The following is a 25306-nucleotide window of genomic DNA, read 5'->3' as shown; positions in this document are numbered from 1 at the left end:
AACCATTCATAAACAAAGGCACTGTTTTCGAAGCATCAATCAGTCATGTGACGCGTCGTAACACGCGCCGTTGCCTGAATTAAGGGCAACCAACCCACCAAAACACCTGTCCGCATGCTTATGGCTCATTTATAAAGGTTGTGGTAATAAAGGTGTTATACACGTCTTATTTAGCCTTTATAAGCACATACTTCATATAAAACATAACCTCCTTTTGCTGCTGTATGTTATTGTACGTTATCTGATTTTTAACAGTTTTTTCTTTAAAAAAAAAAAAAAAGGGTGCTTGTGACAAGTCAATAATTTACAGTGTGAGAGATGGTTTAATTTTTTCTCCTTTTTTTCTTTATTTTTCCATTTCACGTGCACACATCAGACAGAACAAGTAACAAGAACAAGATCGCGAATCCCTCAGGATCACCCGGCGGGTCACGACCCCACCCATGTAAAATACACGTAATGAGGTCTCGGCATTCAGCATGAATGTTTCTAACCGATATCAAACCTGCAGAGCAAATATTACTGATATCGTTCGGGAGCCAGCGCACAGCAGGCATTACAAAAGAGGCTGGATCAAACCAACCTGAACTCTCTGTTCAATGCCCTCTGAGAAACAACCTCTCATTAGCCGAACGCAGGCTCGAAACTATAGGACTGGGTAACGGCAAGAAGATCAGATCGGTGATTAGATACACGAAAGGCACACAAAATTCACCCAGCGGCTGCAAAAAAAATCCTTTATTTTTTATTCATGTTTTTCTGCTTCAAATAATCGACCGTTCTCAACGAGTCAGAAACATTAAAGAAATTAAAATGCCGACCTTTTCAGCTTCTCTGACCGCACGTTATCATTTCGATAGCTGGGCGGCTAGGTTTTTTTTGTGCGGAAGAAACAGGCTCTGTGGAAAAAGTCATTACCGCTGGCTGGTAAAAGGACGCTGCTCTATGGCTTGTGATTCTTCTGATTTATGTCTCCGCTTCGGTCGGGGACAGCGGCTCTCTGAGGCCCTCAAACGAAGAGATTGCGCGCAATACCACAGCTTCATTCAAAGAGAACGGGTGGGGGAAAAAAAAAAAAGATACGCTGGTTAATAACACGGCCGAAAGCAGCGATTAACAAAGGACAGGTATGCGCACGGAGGACCCTGAGGCTAGAGAGGTCGTCTTCGACAGCCAATCACAGCCTTGGCTGTCAGAGGGGCGGAAGAGGATGAAGTGAGAAGCCCGTCCAATCAGGTGCATTTTAAACGGTCTGAACCCCACCTTGTGCAGTCTGTTTGCAGCTGATGAAGTGTGTCATATGGAGAGCACAGACACACACACACACACACACTCACACACACACACTCACACACATTACTCCATCCTTTAGAATAGCAGTAGAAGCAGGTGGTGTCCTCAGTGAGGATAGACCGGAATCAGCATTCTGCTCCTGAAACAGGCTTTGATTTCTACAGGGATCCTCCGTGATAGCCCCTGTAATTGTGGCAAGCTGTACAACCCTTAGAAAAAGCAGGCATGCATTATTAATTTCTTTCTGTTCACTGTAAAGACCGCAGAGCACCCAGTTCTACAGACTGGAATGGAGGAATGGAGGATTTGGGGGGTGTGAGAGAGGATGGGGGGGGATCCAATCCTATTTTAATCTGTTATGAAACAACATGGGAGCGTTTTAATTAGAAATAAGATGTATTTGACTTGTCTTTATTCAATATATATATATTGCAACTTGAATTGACTCATTTGATTGTGTTTGGTGACAGGTAATGATGGAAATCTTGGTTTTAAGTACATTTTTATGCTGTGTTGTGATCGTGGGGATGGAACAATAGGCTTCAAAGAAAGCTTATGAATGTCATCCATGGTATTCATACTAGTTTTGCCTCACTGATTTTTGTTGTTTAAGTACTTATTTATTAAAGCTATTGGTTGTACTTGGCTTGCAGAATACTAGAGATGATAAAAAAATTGTGACATTTTAGGCGGTCCACACCATCAAACACTAACAATGGAAAGGCTGTTACCCAAAGGAATCAAACATAGTGTAAGTACAGACATATTTTGAAATATAGAATTAGGAATCAATTTTCCTCATTGTCTACACAGTGGCAATGACAAAAAATACAAAATGGTGAAAAAGCCCAACAAATGATTAAGAAACTATTTTATAAACAGAGAGCATAACAGGTTTATATACAGGCAACCACCTGCCAAGCTGAATAATCAGAAATTAAGCAGACCTCTTAGGAATTACTGTTCTAATGGAAAAGTTTATAGCCCCCTCAATATGGAGTATGAAACCCAGTGAATTATTTTGAACATGTATCGCCAAACACCAACATGGTTTTCCCACCTCTTTAATGTACTAATATCAACCACAAGCAGACCCCAAAACCATCACCCAAACATGGACATCATCGATCCCGGTGAGGTAGGGTGTTTTACCAGCTTGACTTTATGCGGTTCGATTCCCAATTAAAGCAGACTTTGAGAGAAGCCAGCTTATCGCACGCTGAGGTTGAAATATTGATACAGATGAGAAGATCAAAACAGAAGAAAAAATCCTTACAGTATAGCAGATTCCACTTAATTCTTTGGATGTTTCACCAAGCTAATTTATCATGGCGTCATGTTTCCATTAGCAAGGGAATGGGTGTAATTGGTCCAACAAGTTTCGTGAGTCCAAAACGGTAGGGGGGGAGACAGAGCTCAAGTGAAGAATCTAAAATAAAGAAGATCTGCTGTTGCGAGAGCAAGGGCATTTCAAAGACGCACAAGGATATTAACTCCTGGACCAGGATTTCATGTGAGGCCTAGGTTGTCCGATTATTTACTGTTGAGAGAGTGAAGGATACTGGGATAGGTGCTGTGGGAGCAGGTGAGAAGGTTGTGAATACAGAGCCTTAAATATTTTGCAGTGCAAGCCAGTCTAAGATGAAGGATCCTTTGTTGTATTTTAATGAGGCACTCCCATGATCAATCATGTACCTAGTAAGTAAGTTTCATCTATACCCCAACCAGTATGCTACAGTCCTGTAGCACCTTAGCGTCCTGTAGTCCCTCGTATCGTATAAAGACTGACTGAAGCGTGCACACTAAAGACAACAACCACATGGATTCTCTGTGGGTCTTCAACGACACCAATTGGTTTAATGTAACAGAAAGGTAAGAACGAATTTAAGTGTTCATGCACAGTCGTCATTCATTTGAATTTTTATCAGCGTTTTCATTTATGAACTGGAAATAGCTAACAGCTAAACACTATACTGGTCATGTGCACTGTGCTTTTTTTTTGGCCAGACAAAAAAAAAAAAAAAAAAGAAAAGAAAATAAGAGACAAGAAATAGTCCACGGCTCACTTAAAACAGTGGGCATACTCTTATCACCACTTCACAAGCGCTAAGCGACAGAGCAAAAAAGGAAAAAAAAAAAACAACAAACAAAAAAAAAACAAAAAGAGAAAAAAGTCATACAACCTCCTCATTCAGTAGTCAGATCACAGTAGGCAAAAATGCTGGATTTACAGAGTTCCAGTGTAAACAATATGATTTCAACAATGAATGGAACAGCCACACAACAACAGGCTTGATCGTAATGTACCTTTTAGTTCCACAGGGATTCCTGCAGACAACATCCGATGATCTGAATGACATTTTTTTTTTTATTTAAATTTTTTTTTTTTTTTTTTTTTTTTTGCTTTTTTTGTTCTTTTTTTGTGTGTGAGATTTCACATTACATGGGAGAGTACCCAAAGGACATCCACGATAATCTGCCCGGTGTCCAAACGAAACACTCCCCGTGTTACAAAGCACAGGGTCACAGAGCGAGAAAAAAAAAAAAAAAAAGACATTGAATTCAAAAATCCGGTTCCTCGTTCGGAGCGTAACGGTCCCAAAATCCTCGTCCCTCATCCTTGCGTGGGAACACTGTATCCTGTGTGCTGGGCAGGACCCCCAGATGATCCCCCGTCTGCACCGACAAATCCAAACCAGGTCGAAATAAGAAAAGTTAAAAAAGAGAAAAAAACGCAGTTCAATTTCCAAGTGTTTCCCCTCGCGTGGAGATCTCTCCAGAAATTGTTCATAACTGCTTTGTTTCCCATTCATCTGAAGATCTCTGGAGCCAAGGTCTACAGTACCACTCAGCACTGTTCAGAGCTCAACACAGCATCTACTCAGCAGAAGTTGAATTATCCAGATGAAAAGTCTTTTTGTTCTTGTATTATTCTTTTTCTTTCTTCCTTCCCGGCGAAAAAAATAAAGAGGTTGCGAGCAGTTCACTGGTTTGTTTGTGCTTGGAACCACAAGAGAGAGAGGCTGAACACTGGCTACCGAAGAAGTGCTTCTCGCTTTTGTGTCTACGGTGCTGTGGTTTCTCCTTCTCAGCTGAAAGAAGATGCACGACACACAAGACCCTTCTGGAGATTGTGATGAAGTCAGAAAACTCCAGCAAGCAGAACTGATTTCAACTTGCTCAATACTGTACAGTTTGTCTATGCGTTCCTTTTATCCGCATAATAGCATTCTACGAAGGCAAATGGCTGTTGCCAGGGGCAACTTTTATTTGTAGCTTCCCCCACCCCCGTAGACAATCTATGATCATAAAGAAGCAGAAAAGATTCTATTACACTAAATGTAGTGTAACAATACACATGAGAAAATGATTTTTTTTTTTTTGTAAGGAAGTAAATTTAGTAAACATATTACGGAGCATGTCAGATTGTTTGCTTTGATATTTACCCAACAGAAGAGCTCAGCAGTAGAGTCCAAACCCAGGCACTGGGCATTTCTTTAAGCCTCCCGGACTATCTGTGAGGAATAGTTGTTAAAAAACGAAGGATGGTACACAACTACGGGACCTTTTTCAGAACGCGTTCTCTGGCGGTGCGCATTCTGAAAAAGGTCCCATCGACCCCTCGGTACGGCAGTTCCTCAATGCGTCGGTTGGGAGGGGAGCAAGGGGGGCGGGGGACGGGGGGGCAGAGGGGGGGCGCGGGGGGGGGGGGGGGTGCGGGGTCACACGTGGGTCTGCATGCGCTTCTGCAGGGGCCGGGTGAGGTCGGAGTTCTGCGAGGAGGACTGCGAGTAGTGGGACGAAGAGGAGGCCGAGGCCTTGCTGTCCTTGTCGAACTGCACGTAGCCGTCCTGCTTGCTGTAGCTGCTGACGCTGCTGTCGCACTGCGTGTCCAGGAAGGAGCTGGAGTCGCTCAGCGAGCCGCGCTGGAACTCCCGCTCGCACAGCTCGATGGAGCTGCTGCCCATGCCCAGCACGAAGCGCTGGCTATAGTCGTACAGGCGGTTGGGCCCGGCGCCCAGCGTGGAGTAGATGTTGGTGAAGGACATGCCCGTGGGCACCCTCTGCTGCTTGCCCATGGTGGCAGAGTTGGCGGTGCGGGCCTCGGCGGCCTGGTTGCCCGCCAACGACATGGTTGGGGTGGAGTGGTGCTCCTTGAAGGTGTTGACGCTGTAGTAGCCGTTGGTGGGGTCCTTCTCGATTTGGGGGGGGGGGGCGACGTCATCGGAAGGGGAGCAAGAACAAAAAGGAACGTCAGTTATCGAAAACAAATTAAAGGTACGCCCGACGGGTCATTTCTGGAGGAATTGAGCTTTTAATTTGTTTACAAATATAAGGAGACGTACAACGGTCAAATGCTGTCAGATGTGGGCGCTTGGCAGCTACAAAGGAAATCTTCAAAGTGAGAATGAATTTGAACTTGCTTTGAACATGTGATAAATGATTGAATCGGTGGACTATTATCAATCACGGCAAAACAAACAACAACAACAACAAAAAAAACGGATGTGCCTGCCCTCTCTTCTTTCTTCTCTCGCTCTAATTTCTTTTTCCATCATCCTCTTACGTTTTGTTTATGTTTGTCGTTTCTTGCTTCCATCTGAAAAATTACATCCAATTGATATATATATATATATATATATATATATATTTTTTTTTTTTTTTTTAAAACAACAACACAAGGAGTTTAGTGACACATGCGAACGTAATTTTGCTGGGAAGCAAAACTGCTACTGTACAAGGCGTCTTATTTGTTTTGGATTCACTTCCTTTAAATCCAAAGCCACTTGAAGGTCAAAATGGCATTAATTAGAGCCGGAGTGACAAGCAAATAAAGGAGGAGGCCGATATGAGCACCATGTGAAAAGGGGATTAGAGGGTTTAGGGGTGTGAAATAGTTATCCACCTCGTAAACACACAAATCCTGTTATCTGCTAATTAAAAGGGGCCTTGATGATTCACAATTTGGCACCACAGACGTGCGGTAATCTCCGGAAAAAGTTCACTAATATTTTATTTTTAGTCACGGCTTTAACAGATAAACCTAGTTTTTTTTTTTTTTTTTTGCTTTGCGAAATATATACCGGTTGACCTATTTCGTATAGCGAAGGAATGAAAAGAGTTCAGGGAGAGGAAAGCTTTCGGTTGCCCACGCAAATTCGGCGGGAAAACTCCGCGCTTCCTGACAGAGCAGCCAATGTCGTCGTGTGTTCTCCCGGCAATTTGCTGGTTGCTAAGACATCTATCGGGAACAGCCAGGGAGACGGGGATGTCACTCAATGCCGGCGGTGTCATTCTCAGAGCAGGGTCTTAATCAATTGCAGAGGATGTGACTGTGGCAAACCAAGACAGTAGACATCTTTAGAAGCATTGTTTTGTTTTTTAAACAAAGTGTTTCTCACAGAGGCTTTATATAGCACATATAATGCCTTCATAAACATGACATAAATCATACATAAACAAATGTCATACCTCCTATAGACTGGCATAATATCTTATTATGCAACATATAATGCCAAATGTAACCAAAAATGTCACCTGGCTGGCACATTATAAAAGGTGACATAAAACATGCTTATGAAGGATGCCAGGCTTTTACATTTGCTTATGTATGATATATGAAGCCATTATGTCATGTTTATGAAGGCGTTATATATGCTTTATAAGGCCTTTATGAGAAACACTTCATTTAAAATGTGACCTTTTTCATTTCACGTGTATTTTTCCATTAGGCAGAGAGGGGCACAATTCAACGCGTGTTTCGAGTGTTATCATACCTCAGAACCAGGGTGTTTGATCCACACTGAGTGTGCTTCAGATCTAGTTGTGAGCTGCCGCTGAAAAGCTGACGTTCTGTCTTACACGAAAGTCGAAACCGTCATAGAAATGTAATATGTTTTATGTATAAATATATGTGTGCGCGAGTGTGCGTGCGCTAACCGACAACTCAATCCACGGGAACGTTGAAAAAATAAATAAAATATCATCCGTCGTGAGTCTTAAATACGGTGCGATCTTTTCAAGGACGTGAATCAATTTGGAGACCGAGGCTTATTGAATGTGTTTGACACCAGGGCAGCGGGAGAGATAACCACGTACTGGAACCGAAATCAATGCAGCTCACAGCGCTCGAACGTCTCATTCTCCATCGCCTTATCGTATCATTTTCCATTCATCTTCTCGCGGCTCCGCGGTTGTTATGATAATTCGGCTACCTGTTGTCGCGGGCGGCGGCGGGTTTCAGGTTTTCGAGAATCCGATCCCCCGCCGTTCAGTATCGCGGAGCGCCGAACAAACGCGCCGCTGGTTTTCGCCGGCCGAGTTTCCGTGACGACGCCCGATTTTTTATAGCGCCGTCTCGGCGGAACGATAACAAGGTCAGGTTTGGAAAGGTAGAGGCGGCCTCCAATCGCAGCGGAAATGCGCACGAGATAAAGCGCTGGAAACCCAAATCACCGACTGACAGTCTAAGCTGAAACGTTTTTTTTTTTTTTTTTTTGTGCTCGAAAATATCAAAGAACCCCTAGTCGCCGCGCGGCAGTGTCAACACCGCGTGAAAAACGCGGCCTGTAATTCGTGAGTGCGGCAGAAAATTGCACATTGTAAAATATATCCAGCGAAGCTCCTGTAATAAGCGTTTTTTGAAAGAAGCCCCAGATGCATTGTTACTGCGCCGTGCGAAGCGTTCTGCGTCTTCTCTTCAGTTTTTCCGCAGTTTAAATGCTTTTTCATTGCTGTAATCACCGCGAAGCGTGCGAAAGGCAATTACGGTTGTGATTGAGCAGGCGCGCGGTTCGCTCGAACGGATTGACTCGCGAGCGTTCAGAACCTCCATTTTCCAGCAATTTAGCCGCGCACTTTTTCGAGATTCATTAACAAGGAGCAACGGGAAACTTTTTAACCATAGTGTAAATAATGGAAAATGTAATAAATTACACTCTCTGTGAAAATGAATAATTTCCCACCCCTAGGCTAGAATTACTTGTAAGTTTAAACACATTTTTATACAACACATTTTCATGTGAAATACATAATCAGATTTGATTATTTGGAGATTGAAGTGCCAGTCAATAACCATGCCATTTCACTTAAATATAAAGTGATATTTTCCTCCTGCGAAACCTAAACATTAAAAAACACACACCTTACTTTAAACAGAGAACAAGAGGATAACAGTACCTACGTTTAGCATACAGTACATTAGCTGCTTAAATCACTGCATTATGTATCTAGACATCTTTCCCGCCATTTTTGTTACTTTGTTTTATTTTTTTTTTATAGAGACCGGCATAACTGTAGTCCTAGGACAGTGATTCTCAAGGTGTTCTCCTGCGGGATCCCTGTGCGTGCTGGTTTTAATTCCAACCAGAGCTGCAATCCCAGCTGGTCATTTTTCTGAATTACACTTTTCATACAAGAGTTCATTTACCCTCTCGAGCCACATTATGACAGAAGTACCTGTGCATGCAGCGAAGAACAACAGTCCCATATTTACATAGCGCTACAGTGAAAACAATTATATAAAGAGAGGTCTAAAAATAACGAACCAAATTAAAGCCTGAGGTGAATCAATAGGACGCTAATTGGTGTGGAAAGTGCGGAAACGTGGCACTAAAACTAACCACTCGGTAGATAAAGAACAATACAAAGACAAGGCCAACGAAAACGAGCCAAGCCTATATTGTGTTAACAAGTTTGAGGCCAAAAAAATTATGAAAGAACTCGAAACGCACGTGTTTCGACAACCTTAATTGCGCGAGAGGCAGGTTGGAGCGAAAACCGGCGTACGCACGAGACGACCCCCGTCGTCTGAGAAACTCGTCGCCCTGGGATACGGCGGCTCACGAGCGACTCCGCGGCGCTAACGACAGCCGCGGCGGAACCTTCCGGCACTCCTCCCCTTTTCCCCGCCCACCTTAATGTGCTGGTACTCCTTCTCCTCCTCCTGCAGCACCTCCAGCTGCTTCAGCACCGACTCCTGCTGGAACTCGCCGCGCTCGATCTGAGGAGGGAGGAAGCAGGAAGTCAACAGGAACCTGCAGAGGCGTCACTAGGGGGGGTGCGGGGGGTGCGGACCGCACCGGGTGACACCATCAGAGGGGGGGTGACACTGAAGCGACTGGCAGTAAATGTTTTGTGCAGTGTTTTGTGTAGCAACGAGTTGAAGCAGCTAATTTCTCCCCGATGCAGTTTACTGCCGGTTGATTTAATTAGCGGTATTAATGTGAGGAGAAGCGCTTTGTCGTTTGAATGCACAACATGCAATTCCTTGCGCCCACACCTGCCAAAACCACCCCCCCCCCCCCCAGCGGGTCACCACTGGGAACCTGTTTCAGGAAGCCAGGCTATAATCGCTAATATCACTGTTCTTTCTTCCCCCCCACCATTTTCTTTTCTTGATTGGTTATTTTAAAAAGGCTGCTTTTTTTAACCCTCTGAAGAGTAGGTTGGAATGTTCAGAGTGTTCTAGAACTCCTTCGCTTTTCCATGAGCGGGCTTCAGACACACTCTCTGTCTTTAATGTTCAGGCTTACAACTTTACATTACATTGCATTGCATTACAGGCATTTAGCAGACGCTCTTATCCAGGGCGAGTTACATTGCACACAATTGTACAGTTGGATATACTGTATACTGAAGAAATGCAGGTTAAGTACCTTGCTCAAGGGTACAACAGCAGTGTCCTACTGAGGGACTGAACCAGCGACCGAATCCTAACCCATTATACTACACTAGTGCCCACTGTCATACTTACCTCTTAAGCCAACCATCCAACCCTATGGTTAGCCATTCCATTAGTCCTATGTCCCGTTAAACGGTCTAGTTTTAGGAGAGTTTATTAAGTCAGAAGTGCTTGTCTGGACTGCTGAGCGGGCCGGGGCATATTGGTACTGCAGTACTGCCACTCAATCCCGCAGGACCAGATGCTCGCTTGTCAGATCTAAGGAGCACTTGCTAATGGGCAGTTTACACACATCCGAGGTGTCAAGCGGGCTGTTACAGAGCTGACACACTCGGTAGTTCAGCGTCAAGTGTCAAGCTGGCCTTGAAGGATCTGACGCACTTGGTAGTTTAGCCAAGTGAATGAATGTGTGATCTGAGTTAGCCCTGCAGGGTTGCAGAATAAATTGAAATCTGGTTGGTGCTCCAGTACATTTAATCTGTGTGTTGACAATCTTTATCATGCCAAACCTCATCTTTTCTGTTTCTTTCTCCCTGGGGCCCCTGCCCCTCCCTTGCCCAATGATTCACAGGATCGCTCCAGCCCTGTCCCTTGCTCCATTTTTGTGGACAGCAGCAGCCCTGTTCGCCCCCTGCCCATGCCTTGATGCAGCCTGGAGCTCCAGATGCATCACCCAGCCCCTCTAAGCAGCACTATACTGAACAATACAATTTGAACTTTTACTTTTCCAGTTAGTTTATAGCCTCAACTGTAACCTGCTCAACCCACTTTAATTGCTGTGATAGGTCCCTTATTACATTTCTGTTACAATCCATTCCACCACTATTTTATACCAGGCTGGCCAGTGGAGGATGGGCCCCCTTTATAGCCAAGTTCCTGCCGAGATTTCTCCCCATTGGGGAGTTTTTTCTCGTCACAATTTCAGGGTTTTTCTCCCCACTGGGAGTTTTTTTTAATGCGTACCTCAAGTCCTTGCTATTAGGGGGTTCAGGCCTGGTTTATTTGCTTTTTTGCTCTGTTTCTTGCCCTTTTTCTGCTACTCTGCAAATCGTCTTTGTGACAGTTCTCTGTAAAAAAATATTTTTTTTTAAAGCGCTATGCAAATAAAATCGATTTGATTTGATTTCCGTCGCCGGCAGCCATTGTGACATCAGCATTAGAATGTTCGGCGAGGAACGTTCCGATCTCGCGTCTGCGCTCCAGAGACGGCGCGTCTGCCGCAGCGTGTCGGCCGCAGCGTGTCGGCCGCAGCGTGTCGGCCGCAGCACGGCGGGTCTCTCACCATCAGCTGCTTGATGGCGGCGTGGTCCTCGGTCTCCCGAGCGGCGGCGTGGTCCTTGTGAACGATCTCCACCTGGATGTCGTTCTTGGCGGAGACGACGCCTTTGAGATCTGGGAGAGAGACGCCGGCGATTAACCCCACATTAGAAGGCGCTAAGAACGCGCGGCGCGCGAGATTTGCCCTTCATGCTGTTTTCAAAAAGCAGTGACCTTCAAAAAAAATGTTTTTTTAGAAAATAATATTACATTTTCAAAATTGCTGTTAAGGCCTTCTCAGCTTCCTGGGTACAAAGACAGCAAAGACTCCCGTTACCTTCTCAGTAAATTACAACAGTTAAACAGGGTTAATTTGATTTCAATTCAGAAAATGAATACATTATTCGATTAACTGAAAAATAATTATGGGAAAAAGTACATTATCGAGTTATTAAAATTGTTTTTAAAATTCCTGAATTGAATTTCAATCCTCTTTCTGAATCGACCGAACGAAAGTGGAATTGACCTAGACTTCACGTGGGCGAATTAACATTTTCATCCATTCACGCAAACATTTTCACAGTCAATAACAGTGCTTTCTCATTTATAAAGGAAAAAAAAAAAAAGATTTAAAAAATGCCAAAGGTGATCGTATTGACGTTAGGAAAGAAAAATCTTACTTTCAGATTTAATTTTGCTTGAAAGGTCTGTCTGGTGAGCAGAGATGGAGACAGGATGTGAGGACATAACCAGGTGCGCGTCTTCTGTGGTGTACAACAACAACACGCTGAGCGGGGGGCAGAAGTCTGGGTCTGGAGGCAGGAAATCTAGGCAACTGAAATCACCAGCTAGGCTAATCTTTATGCTATGCAAGAGAACAGCGTACACTTCAGGAAGCAAATAAATAAACAGACGAATAATGAAACAAGTCTTACAGACATCGCCAAAGTTTTATGAGTCTCAGAGCAATAGAACAGCGTGTAACCTCAGGAAGCAAATAAATCAATACGCATTGAAATATTCTCTGTGAGTCTAGAAATAAGTCTTGCAGACATCACCAAAGTGTTATGGGTATCGGAAGCCTCTCTTTAGCCTGAATGCTGAATGCTAAGCTCCTGTGCTCAGTTTCTCGCACTGGTAGCTGCGAAGGGCACTTACTTCTCTGAAGGCGAGTGCAGCAGAAGGCTCCGATGGTCCCCATGAGGACGATGAAGGCCACGAAAGCTCCGACCGCCACCCCAATGATGACGGCCAAATGTAGGGACTCTGAGGAGGAAACGCGCACGCGCACACACACACACACACACGCACACACACACACACACATGTACACACACGCGCACACGCACACACACACATACACACGCGCGCACGCACACACGCGCACAGTTCTACGATGACGCATCATAGTTACCCAAGCTGAGCTGCCACTAACTGCGCGATGACAGTTCACTCTGTTCTGAGAGCTTGGTTCACAGTGCAAGGAGAACAGAAATCATCTGCAGCTGTAAATGAACCTCATTCTCCATGGCTATGAGGAATGCCCAACTGAGCCCACATTTTACGTCCCCAAACTTCAGTTAAACCAAACACCTAATGTCCATTTAATGTCTTCGTTAATCAAAGCAGCTATACACTTTATTCATTTTATTTATTCATGCAAACTTTGCTGAATTGAGAACTGCCTGTTAGAGAAAGAGGGATTACATAATTTTATCACAAACAACAAAGCCTTTTTTCTGTTTCACAGAAAAAAAATTATATAAATATATTTTTAATGAACCCTCTGAAAATTGAGAATTGAATTCTTATCAGACTGCCATTAACAATATCACTACTGTGTCTGCTGTCCCATGTAAATCAAGGCTGTTGTATCATAGTGTGTTGTCATGACCCCACAGCAAGACGCGGCGTGTTAAAGTGACGCTGCCTTAATTTAACACTAACAGAATTTATTAAGGAGAAAGTACTCAAGAGTTCACTGTTTTCTGTCAGAGAGAAAGAGAGAGAGAGAAGACAGAGACTTTTATGCCCTCTTTATGAGAACATAATTGACAATTCATTACACTAGAATGAAGATTAAAAAAAAAAGATATTTATTTGTATATATATATATATATATAGAGAGAGAGAGATGAACAGAACTCTCATGCTCACTGTTCCTAAAGTTAAAAGCCTGGACTGTCTGAGGGGTTTTTGAGTAAAGGCAGAGACACAGATTTGCAAAACCGCTCAGAGCAACAACGCAGTAACCCAGCAGCGAAATAACCCAGCGGCGAAATAACCCAGCGGCGCAGTGACCCAGCGGCGCGACCCGGGCCGCGCGGGACGGCAGGGAGGCTCTCGAACCTTGGCTCCCACCTTGCTCCTTGAGCCGGATGATCTCGGTGTCGGAGCCGAAGCTGTTCCAGGCCGTGCAGTTGTAGATGGTCTGGAAGTCGGCCGGGACGATGTTGCTCATGGTGAGGGTGGAGATCACGCCCTCCTCCGTGCTCACCGTCTCCACCGTGTACCGGCCCGAGGTCCCCGACTCCAGAACCGTCTCCTTCCAGGACCACGCCTGTCACGGGAAGGGGGGGGGTTAGGGGGTGGGGGGCGTAGCCAGGGGCAGGCCAGGGGGTAGGGGGGTGAAGAGCGTCAATCCACCTCGTTTTCAACGCGCTAATTTGTGCATCGCGTGTTAAAATGGCAGTTAACGCGCTTTGAAAAGCTTGTGAGGAAAACTGAAAAGCGGCTTGCTTTTGCCGTTTGGCGGAACGGCGCTCGTAACTACGGCTCATTCGCGGGTGCCTCAGAATGCAGTCCGCGCGCAGCCGGGGAGGCCCGGCGGCGGAGCGGCTTTTAGGGTCCCGCTCTCGGGGGTTTCCGACCTCTGCTTTGTGGCGGTTGTAAAACCGCGGACGCGACGGGCCCGAGGGGGAGGCTGCTCTCACCAAACGACCCAGCGAGGACAACTAAAAGAGTAGTTTCCGACTCTGGGAAGCTCAGACAAAAAAAAAAAAACTGCCACTTTTTTAAAGTTGTTTAGTGTTCGGCCGTCTCGCGCCCCTTCCTTCTCCTCGATTGGTCGGACCCGTCGAGGAATGGGACGTGGCCCCAGCCGTGAACTGTGATGAGGGGCGGGCCCGTTGCGGCAGGTGTTTTAACAAAATTAATCCGCATGTACGTATTTTTGTGGTGTTAGCTAATGAAAAAAAAATGTTTTCCCGTTACGTTTCTCGGGAAACGGAAACCCGTTTGGACGGAAATTCCCAGGAACCCATTTCCCGATGTTTTAACCCTAGAGCAGTATAACAGGTGGGGAACGGGGCTTGTAACCCAAAGGTCGCAGGTTCGATTCGCAGGTAGAACACTGATGTTTCCCCTTGAGCAAGGCACTTAACCTGAATTTCTTCAGTGTATATATCCAGCATCCTGTATGAATGGGTACTACCTAGTATACTAGTATGCTACCTAGGATTGTGTAAGTTGTGTAAGGCGCTCTGGACAGGAGCGTCTGCTGATTGGCAGTAATGTAATGATTGGCGACTCCACTGACCCCTCCCTCCCCCTGTTAGTGGGTGAGGGTGGGGGCAAGGGTGGGCGGTGAGGGCGCTGCTGGAGAACGGGTTACTCACGATGCGGTCCGGAGGTGGGGTGCTGCGGATGAAGCACTTTATCTGGCCCTTCTCGCCGTGGGGGGTCTGCTGCGTCTGGGTGCTGGAGATGGTGGGGGGGCCTGCCGCGAGACAGAGACAGACGGCCAATCAGCACGCAGACACGCACGCTCGCATCACCGCCGCGCCAAGTGCGGCCGCAAAGTCAAGGTTTCCTCTCCCCACTTCCAAAGATTTACTGACCGCGGATGTTCATGTACCTCCCCTGACCTCCCCTAAAGCCGTATATCACACTCCAGTGGACGGTAATGGCCATCTTTGACACAGAGTTGTCACTTCTGAAGTAACCATCAGACACATTATAAACAAGGGCCATGTCTGACTCAGCACCTGCCCACCACTGAATGTGGCTGTTGAGTACTAAGTTGTTAAGCAGGCAAGGTTTCCAGAAATGTGGTATGCTTGAAATCCCAGGATGATATTGTCATTTCCAGGGTTCCACAGAGTATATTTAGGAGTATACTTTTCAGGAGATAAACAGTCATTTTGATCCCATGAATACGACCTGCGGCTTTTCTGTAAAAATGAGGCACAGCTTCTCCGAGATTTTCCTTCAGCACTGACACGTGAACCTGGCCGAGCATGGGTGGAGCATCTTGTGACACCTCCACAGTACGGCTATAAAAAAGTTATGAAGGATATAATCTGCGTACTGCCCATCGCAAACTAAAACATACATACTAAACAGTATGCAGTATGCTTAATAGACAGTACACATTGTACACATTTTCTGCATTGAGGATGCAGTAGATAGGAGGCTGATTTTGACTTGGCCCTGGTTAATGATTGATCGCGGTGCTGGAAGAGGGTGAGCCCAGGTGTTAAATCCGCGCTGCGCTGTGACACGTCGCGGTGCTGTACCCGCTGGGCCCCGGCGGAGGCAAACAGTAATTAAACGCGGGGGGACTGGCGCGCTCTTTCAGAGTGTAGACCGCGGTGTACGTGGCACGGCGCTCTTCGGATTTCAAGGTTCAGGAGCGCGTGGGCCGGTTTACAGATCACAGAAACACAGCGCCTGCCGAAAACCCCGCCAGATGAGTGTAAACGGTGTTCGCCGTGGCGACCGGGAGCCGACAGGATGCGATAAACAAACAGGGCTACTGTGTCTCCTCTGCTGCACTGGAGTACCCACACACAGACTGCTAACCCAGGAGGCTGATCCTATTGACTTACCTCATACTGTATATTATACAGTACTGTACTGTACTATACTATACTGCAATGCACTGTACTATGCTATACTATGCCCTACCATACCATACCACACTATACCATACCATATCATGCCATACTATACCATACCACGCTATACCATACCATACCATTCTATACCACATCATACCATACTATACCATGCCATACCATATTATGTTATGCGATGCTATGCTACACTATACTATACCAAACTATTACCTCTTATCCTCCTAAGAACTGGCAATTCACTTTTGTCCTCTGTAGGGAACATGAGCCCTCTGATCATAATCTCAAGAACCAAATACTGTATTCTACTATGGTGATATGTATGAATCCACATTCAATGAAATGGGGGAACTACGGAGGCTTAACAGATATCTTGAAAGACTGTTTAAAAGCGAACAGTAGGAAAGAGCTTATCTACGAAGTGTGATAGAGTAACACAGAGAGATCCTTTGTGTACAAATGTTGTTTTGCTGATGTCCTGAGAGCAGCCTGAATGGTTAATCCCAGTTTGAGTCAAACGGAATAACTGTCAGGTTCATAAATGAAGCTTCGGCGATATCCGCCAAAGTCACAGAGTCGAGGCTACGCGCCATCCCTTCGCTGCTCGGACACGTCTGCCATTTGGCGTTCGTAGGCGGAGCACTAACAAGCATGAGAAAGCGCAAGTTAAAATGCCATTATTTCCCCGCCCTGTCTGCTCGGGAACTTCAAAATGAAGATGACAGAAAGTAGGCTGCTGCCCATACATAACAGCTTTGGCAAGTTTTTTTTGTGAGGCTGAATGTTTCAGTGAAGGGTATTCGGAAGGACTTGCACAAGGGCGACAGTGCGCTGTGTGTCTTTAAGTTACTGAATGGATAAAAAGACTTTTTTCCCCCCATAGATACAGCCTTCCAGTTCTTCTCATGTAGATTATAATAAAAAGTTAGCTGTTCATCTATGGGAGCTCAGCAATGCGTGTAAGTTCAATTTAAGAAATTGTGTTCATTTGGGGGGGGGGGGGGGGGTGAGAATGCTACCATGGTTTGCAGGCTGTGCACATGCACATGGCCTGCTCTCTGATTGACTGTGTGAAAGGTTCTAGAACTCTGAGCCAAGCAACCAATCACACGGCAGCTTTCACATCACGTGACATGTAAAGTGTCCATTTTGCAGTTTTCGCTTGAATCCCCAACTTTGCTGTTTAATTCTTACCGAAAACACTACAATATACTCCCACAACATATATGGGTTGCAGTGTTGCAGGATGACAAAAAAAAGAATAGAAGAAGGGGAAAAATCGGATTTCAACAGGTAATGTCTGAGCTAACCGAAATGGATTACCGCACGACTGATCGCCTGAGGTGGGGATGAAGGCTACAGTGGCAATCGTGAGGGTAAGCAGGACAGGGAAGGGGAAGTCATGCTACTAGTTATCCTGTCAATACAATTTATCTGCTTCATTTTCTAAAAATAATAGCTGTGAACCTCGACCCCCACCCCCCCGGCAATGCTGTCCGTGATCCTACCCCCTCAATTTCTTTTAAAAATACGACGATCAAAAGTCTTGGGACAGGGTGCCAGATTGCCAGCTCAAGCCAACCACATTTCCAAAGAAGCACGGGGGTCAAATCCCAAGAGCAATTAAAAATAATTAATAAATTTAAAAAATAAAATTGGAATCAAAAGAGGTGGGGGTTGGTGGGGGATCGCATGCTACCCTCTGACCAATTTCTAAGCAGCCATAATTGTAGTTTATTAACGGCCTCTAATTAAAATAAATTAGCATTTTGATGAGATTCTGACGGTCAAGGCTTGTGAAGGCTACCGTGTCTCCAAGCTGGGCCTTCTGCATACCAATCGAACCGCAAGCGAAGTAACCCATTCCCCCCACTCACATACGTCCGTGAGGGGGCCTACACAACCTGCTACAGGAGGAGGGAGGGAGAGGGGGCGGGGTGGGGCGGAGTGGGGAGGAAGGGGGTGGAGGTGGAGGTGGGGGTGCGTAATGGTATTCCGAGAGGTTTCCACGGTGAATGTATTCAGATCAATTCCTCCCGGTGCTGCTGCGCAGATCTGGCTGGGGGATCAGGGCACTAAATGAGGAATATTATTAGACATCTTTATCTCTCAGCCTCAGGCTGAAGTCTGGCTGGGGAGTTACCGGGGGGGGCGGGGGCAGGGTGGGGGGGTTGGGGGGCGGGGTGGGGGGAGCAGGGTTCCTCATGGAAGAATCTGGAGTGGGCGTGGCATGGCCGTCTTGCTCCAGTTGTTTATGGAAAATATTTCTAGAATCAAGGGACTACCTGTCCCTCAACAAGGTGATCACCGTTGGGGCCTATTTTATTTAAGGTAAAATGAGGTGAAAAGTAAAGGTAAGGTAAAAATTTAAGGTAGCAACCAACAGTAATGTACCATATTATAGTAGTTCACCCTATATATAGTGCAGCCTTTTTGATGATGACATAATGACAAAATGTTGCATCACATGTGCGTGCGCACACACACACACACAGACACGCACACGTACACACGCACACACACACGCCGCGCTGCTCAGAATAATAGGGATGGATATAATATGGATATAATTCTGCATCTGCGGTCTTAACCGACAAAGTCGCCAACTTTTTTTTCGAAAGGACACGACGCGAGAGAGCTCCATTAACGCACACGCGCTCGCACGGCAAAAACGTATCAGGGCCCTGTCATTTGTGATAAATTACAATTTCGCCGCGCTGATAATTGCAACGGAAGAAAAGAAAAGGAAAGAAAGAAAAAGAAAAACCCCGCCTGAGTTCTCGAAACCAAGCCGCTGTAATTTATGCACATTAATGAGGACGAGGACCCCGCCGCCGCCGAGACAGCCAGCAGTCGGAGGAGTTGCCACGGCAATGCAAAGTTTTTTTCAAATGAAACGCGAATGCTAATTTCCCGAGTTCCGAGCCGAAAGGAAAGAACGAAACACGACAAAACAAAACAACAAACAAACGGAAAAAGAGAGAGAGAGAGATTATCATTCCGGTTACGCCGCGGGGTGTGAGAGGCGAAGTCCGTTTGGCCGCCTCGCGCGGTCTGAGCGGGACGAAGGAGGAGGACGCGGCGCGCGATAAAAAAAGAGCATAGAAACATTCGGCTAGCGCGCCGCGAAGCTCGGAGGAGACGGGACTGTTGAGAGGGAGGGGGAGGGGGACGGGGAGAGGGAGGGGGAGGAGGGGGGGGGGTGGACAGAAAGGCCAAACAGAAAGGCCAATCACCACACTTCAGCTAAAACGAAAACCGGTTCAGCTCGTTATGTAATCACTACCACCGCCGTGGAGGTACGCCGTGGCGTGCGGCAGTGGAGATCTCTTGCCTCTCGCGCACCGCCGGTGGAAACCGCAAGAGGCTTCGAGACGTTCAGAAAAAGTTCCCGCGTCTAACAAACCTTTATAAAATATGCACGCTCACAGACGCAGACACCCGTCCCCCGCCTCCTGAATATGAAATAAACATGGCGAGGGATAGCTAGACACGGGGATCGCGTGGAGTGTGTCGGTTAGTCACGGATGAGGGAAACAGGTGAGAATGATAAAGATCGGAAATAAAATCCTTCCTGTGGGACTGGTGAACTAATAAAACTGAACTGAACTGAATTGATGGTTTTACATACACTGCATTGCAGGGATTGAGGTTCCGTAAAGCTGATTGTTAGTTAAACTGACTAAATCGCTGTTACCATGCAGCCCCTGAACAGACAAAATACACTCACTTAGCAAACACTAGGAGCTCTCTGTCTGTCTGTCTGTCTGTCTGTCTGTCGGTCTATCTGTCTGTCTGTCTGTCTGTCAGGCTGTGTCTGTTTGTCTTGGACAATGCAATTTGTCTACACATAATCATAAGTGGCCTGTACACAGACATACATGCACACACACACACCCGCACCCACAAAGCACACACACACACACACCCACACACATAAGAAAATGATGGATTCTCTGTTTTTTTTTTTGGTGTGTACCTCGTTTCCACTAGCTGATGAAGGAGCGTCTGAAATCATGTGTCATGTGTCAAAGCAGTTTCTCATTGCCTGAGTAAATCTAATTCCACGCAGGGTTCCTCTGGATATTAAAGGAGTCGGGTAGACTGGAGGGGAGGAACAAGCAGCGGAATCACACTGCAAATGTCACCGTAGACAATCGACACCACCGTCAGGAGAATTTGTTGACAGGCGGGGGAACATCCAAGTGAACATTTCCACTTTTGAGTCTGGCAATCAGATTTGCCAGAGAAAATTTTGTGAAACTCGAAGATTTATTATTTTTTTTGGAAGGCATAAAGCCTTTTAAAACTGAACTTCAGTCATTCAAATGGAATAAATGTGATGCTGTTTTTTGTTTCTTAGCTCAGAGACAAACAGTGCATAACACAGGAACCATAAAACGTGCACATTCATAAAAAAGAGAAAAATGAAATTAAACCATGCTTGTTTTATTTTTAGGCGCAAATAGATAATAAAATATGAATTTAATATGTGTGAAACTGTGTAGAAAGCTTTTTGCTTCAACTATTCTTTCCTTATTATCACTAAATAGTGCAACCTCTGACTCTCAGTAAACAACACAAATATATCTAATTTACCCTTAAACTTTGACTCACAATTGAATAGAAGCGTTACTTGCAAACAAATGTGGGTTGGTGATCTCAGTGAACAAAATCAATGAAACAAAGATGCAAAAAATGTATGTATGTGTTTGTTGGGTGTTTAACAGAACACGTGTGAGAATTGTATGTTGCCTGTAATTGAAGTGCAGCAACGTACTAAATATAATCCATTGAGAGAGAGAGAGAGAGAGAGAGAGAGAGAGAGAGAGAGAGAGAGAGAGAGAGACAGACAGAAAGAGAAAGGGGGGGAGGCAAGTTCATCATGGAACCTACGCATGAGAGACTAAAACATATTAACGTTTTAATTTCCAGATCATTCAGCACTTTGCTGGAGTGGATTCAGACGTGCCGGTTCCTTAGGACATTTCCTTCGAGCGGTGGAAAGCAATAACTTACGCAAAAATAAAAAAAATAAAAAAACACTGTGCTTCAGGCTTCCACAAATGGACAACGAGAGAAAGCCTTTTTTAAAGACGTGTAAATCCCCCCTCTGAAGGCCGCTCCCATGTTAAGGCGGGGCGCCCTGCATATCAAGCGACGGTAATGAGCCGATTCGTCTGAAGTCGGCGGATTTTCCCCCCCGTCCCCATATTCATTAAGCACTCGCCGCCTGCGTTTGCAATCTTCGGTGATTTCGCTAATTTAATGAGCATTAAAAACACTTATTTTATTTCTTTTTTTAATTTTTTTTTTTACCCCCATTGGATACACAAGCAGCTTGAAAAAAAAGAAATAGGTGCAGGATTGAGACGGTCTGAGCATGTGCGGTTTGAAGAACTGGCGATTTCCTCTGTGTAGAAAGGCAAGGTCAAAGTGATATGTAACTCAAAATGACGGACTCAGTTCCCAAGATTCCAAGCACGCTTTACTGAATCCTGATGTCAGCAGACAACCAATGGCAGCGAAGCACTTACCGTTGACGGTGAGCGCCACTTCCTTCTCTCCCGCGCCCACCCGGGGGACCACCGCCCGGCACACGTATTTCCCAGCATCCTCCTGTCTCACCGACTTCAGTGTCAGGATGTTCTCGTTGCTAAGCACCTGCGGGGCGCCAGGAGAAGGGTCAAAGGTCATTACGGGGATTGGCTTAGAAGCCCTAAAGAGACTACCTCGACTCCTCCTTGCCACACTTATCGCATTAGGGCCCTCTCATGAACTCCCCCATATTTAAATCCAGTTTGAACCTCGCTTCAGGGAGTCTAGCATGGATTAATCCTATTCCTGAGAGCGCTGTTGAAATATGACTGAAATCTCAAAACATTAAATCTTTTTTGAGCGTACAGATTTAACAGCGATCTAAGAACAGATCTAAGGTATTAGAATGCATTCTTTTTTCTGTCATAATTAGCATTATTTATTGTTTTCTACACTGGCCATTCTCTTTTCAAAATAAATGCACGATATGTTGATGTGTTGCAAGATGCTAAAGTACTGAAAAGGAAAATGTATTTTTTTTTTGCAAGTTGCCATGTTCTCTTTAAGATTGTAGGATTGTTTTGTTTATCCAACGTCTGTGCTCCCCTTCTGTGACTTCCCTTTGGACAAAAGACCCCAAATCCACCCTCCAGATGTGCCGTATTTATTTCTTTAATTATTTTTAAAACATTTTTTAATCCCCATTTCTTTAGACTTCAATTTCAGGAGTACTAAATTACAGTTACTGTGCTAATATCCAACACACTTTGTGCTACTACTTTTGTGTTACTTCCAACCCATTTTCTGTCAAAGTTACTGCTTTTGTGTCACAAATATACAGTTTATCTGTTACAAAGGGGGACTTTTTAATACGGACTGTGTTGAAAGTAGCACAACATGCGTTGTCCTTAACTAGAAATGGTGGTATGTTATGGTGATAGGTGTGTTGTTTTTAACACGTCTCTTTTGAGAGTATGCTTCATCAGTTCAGGACTCCACACACTAGTAGGAGTAACAAATGCTTGGGTTTGTTGTCAAATCAGCAGAGGTTGAATGAGGGGATCAACAGAGATCCATCCTTTTCAGCTCATAAGTTACATAAGCTTGTGTTTCCTCTATTTGCTGGCATCAGTGCTCACACAACAGAACCGGTAAGAATTAATCTGCATTATTCTATGAAAGAATGTTCCAAATGTCAACAAATGTACAAACTGTGTACCCTGGCAACACCCCAGCCCAGAGTTTCTGTGTTGGGTTCATAGCAGGTAAATAGGCCACAGTGGGTGGCCAGTCCGGAAAAGTTCTGATGAGTCAAAATACTTCTGTGCACGTCTTACACAAGTGCTCTGGAGTGTGTGAGGTCAGAGTATCGTCTCCATGGCAGCACGCAGTCAAGAAGCCGTCGGTGACTCGGCACAGCGATGACACCGGCTCTCCTTGCGACTGAAGCGCACTCTTTTTTTCGCCTACACGCTGGAACAGGCTGACTCTGTTTCCCGACGTATCATTACATCAAGCCGCGCCCGGCCAATTTGTCTGGAAATGACACCGAGCCTTGACGTGACATGCGGTCCTCAGCTAGTCTTTCCGTGCCGAAGCGGCTCCATCCTAGAGCTGCCTCAATCTCATTCCACGCGCAGGTGTACCGGTTTCCTGCAGTGTGGCAGCTGTGGCCTTCATTAAGATCCTTCATCTTTGCTGGGCAATCTTTTTATGAGTATCTGTGAGCTCATGGCCTATGGTCTGTCTTTATTATGTCTGTAATGTGTTTCATATGCCAAGTGTAGCCCGAAGACTAATCTCCAAATCCGGACAATAAAGTTTTTTTTTTTTCTCATCTAATCTAATTAGAATTCACCGTTCATTGTAGCACCGTTGATTTGTTTATTAATTTTTGTTTAGCACTTTCTTAATCACCGCTTATAACTATGAGCTATTCCCGTGGCTGTGCACATATTGGTGCGTCGCCCTCTTTTCATTAAGACATTTGCAGTCGGCCGTTCCTCCGCATCTCTCCGGGACAGGCGCGCGGGTTAATTCGCGGGTTTACAAAACGGAATTTAACAACGATTTAATTGCTCTGTTTGTCTCCTTTCTCGTACGCCCGCGCTTCCCGACGCAGTTAAACGTGACGACGGGCGTCCGTGTTTCCAGCGGGCATCGCGGAGCATCCGAACCGTTAGATAAAATTGATACTGAGCGTAGCGGTTTTTTTGGCAGCGGCTCGCAAGGTAACGGCTCGGTGAAGCCTTGGCTTGTAACTCAAAAGGTTATGTGGTTGATTCCCAGCCGGGGCGCTGCCGCTGCGCCCTCGAGCGAGAGGCACTTAACCCAGATCGCTTCCGTAAAACACCCGGCCGTTTCAGAGCATCGGGATGATCCCCCGGGATAAGAGCGCCGGGTAAACGCTGAAATACGACAGGCGGCGGTGTGGTATAATGGCTAAGGAGTTGGTCTTGTCACCTGAAGGTCGCAGGTTCGATTCCCCCGGTAGGACACTGCCGTTGTACCCGTGAGCTAAGGTACTTAGCCTGCATTGCTCCAGTATATATCCAGCTGTATAATTGAATACAATGTAAGTCGCTCTGGATAAGAGCGTCTGCTAAATGCCTGTAATGTAATGTATAAGGTGAAGAGACTCTGAAGGAGGAGCGGTCCACGATGACCTCACAGGTGTCACCTGACACCTCCTTAATAATGTTTCCACCTTTTGCCCACCTAAAGTGAGGATTAAAAAAAAAAAAATGACAGTACACATAACAAGAAATAAAATTAATTTCCAACTTTTTGAAGGGCCCGGCCAAGGCAGGACCGGGCGGAGCACGTACCACCCCCGAGCCTCGCTTCATCCAGACGATGGTGAGGGAGGGGTTTCCCGTCCAGGCGCAGTTGAAGACCGCCTCCGTCCCGAGGTCCACCTGCAGGGACTGGGGCTCGGCGGCCATGCGGGGTCCGACTGGAGGAGCACAGGCAACCAATCACGGCCCTTTGTTTTCCAACACCGTCGCCTGGCAAACCCAAGCTCCGCGGCAACGGCGACTGCGAACCTCATGACTGCATGCATCTGCAGTAGCCCAACGTCAGCCCTGTTGTCAGCGGGGGTTCGCGGACCCCTGGGGGCCCTTGAAGGTACCCTAGGGGGTCCCTGGCCAGACTTGATATGCAATGGATTTCAGATATATTTCGAGATATAAGACTTTATTTTTATATGAATTTTTTTTAAATTTATGATTTATGTTATATTAAATTATTTATTATTGAATATAACATTTTAATGTACGGCCCCTTGGATGCCTTTGAGCCTGGGTTGGGGGTCTCAGAAGAGTCAGAAGAGTTTGAAGACCCCCCGGGCTAACAGGAGCAATTAAGGGGAAAAATAGCAATAAAAATATTTTAGGTTTTGAAAACACTGCTGCGTCCGTATATATATATATATATATACTGGAAAAAGAGAGGAATACTGCAGTAGCACTACATTTGTGAATTTGTCATTGAAGCTTTTCAGTTACAGAACAGTAATAAAGATTGTCAGTGCTCTAAGTGAAACTGTCTGTAGGTATAGCAATATAGCAGTTTTCTGTCTCATATAGCTAATTGAAAGTGTAATTTTTCACAGTTTCTCAAAAGGTCTCTCATTTGCATATGGTGACATCAAAATGTGTAGGTACACATTAAAAAA

At 45.5% G+C, this 25306-nt stretch overlaps 1 protein-coding gene across 1 annotated transcript in view; it reads right to left on the bottom strand.

Annotated features, from left to right (window-relative positions):
• Window positions 1-5006: 5006 nt before the first annotated feature.
• The window catches only part of kirrel3a (kirre like nephrin family adhesion molecule 3a), an 82315-nt gene continuing 62015 nt past the window's right edge, over window positions 5007-25306 (bottom strand). The window contains exons 8-16 of the mRNA XM_035435066.1: window positions 24456-24583; window positions 21627-21753; window positions 14851-14951; window positions 13595-13793; window positions 12392-12499; window positions 11914-11997; window positions 11259-11368; window positions 9209-9295; window positions 5007-5486 (exon numbers count right to left, since the gene is read on the bottom strand). Of these exons, the coding sequence (XP_035290957.1) occupies window positions 5016-5486; window positions 9209-9295; window positions 11259-11368; window positions 11914-11997; window positions 12392-12499; window positions 13595-13793; window positions 14851-14951; window positions 21627-21753; window positions 24456-24583 (1415 nt within the window). The 3' untranslated portion in view covers window positions 5007-5015. The remainder of the gene's footprint in view (window positions 5487-9208; window positions 9296-11258; window positions 11369-11913; window positions 11998-12391; window positions 12500-13594; window positions 13794-14850; window positions 14952-21626; window positions 21754-24455; window positions 24584-25306) is intronic.

This window comes from Anguilla anguilla, chromosome 9 (genome assembly GCF_013347855.1).
Source record: "Anguilla anguilla isolate fAngAng1 chromosome 9, fAngAng1.pri, whole genome shotgun sequence".
Taxonomy (NCBI): domain Eukaryota; kingdom Metazoa; phylum Chordata; class Actinopteri; order Anguilliformes; family Anguillidae; genus Anguilla; species Anguilla anguilla.
The sequence above is the reverse complement of the archived record's forward strand: the minus strand, read 5'-3'. Positions and strand labels throughout refer to the sequence as shown.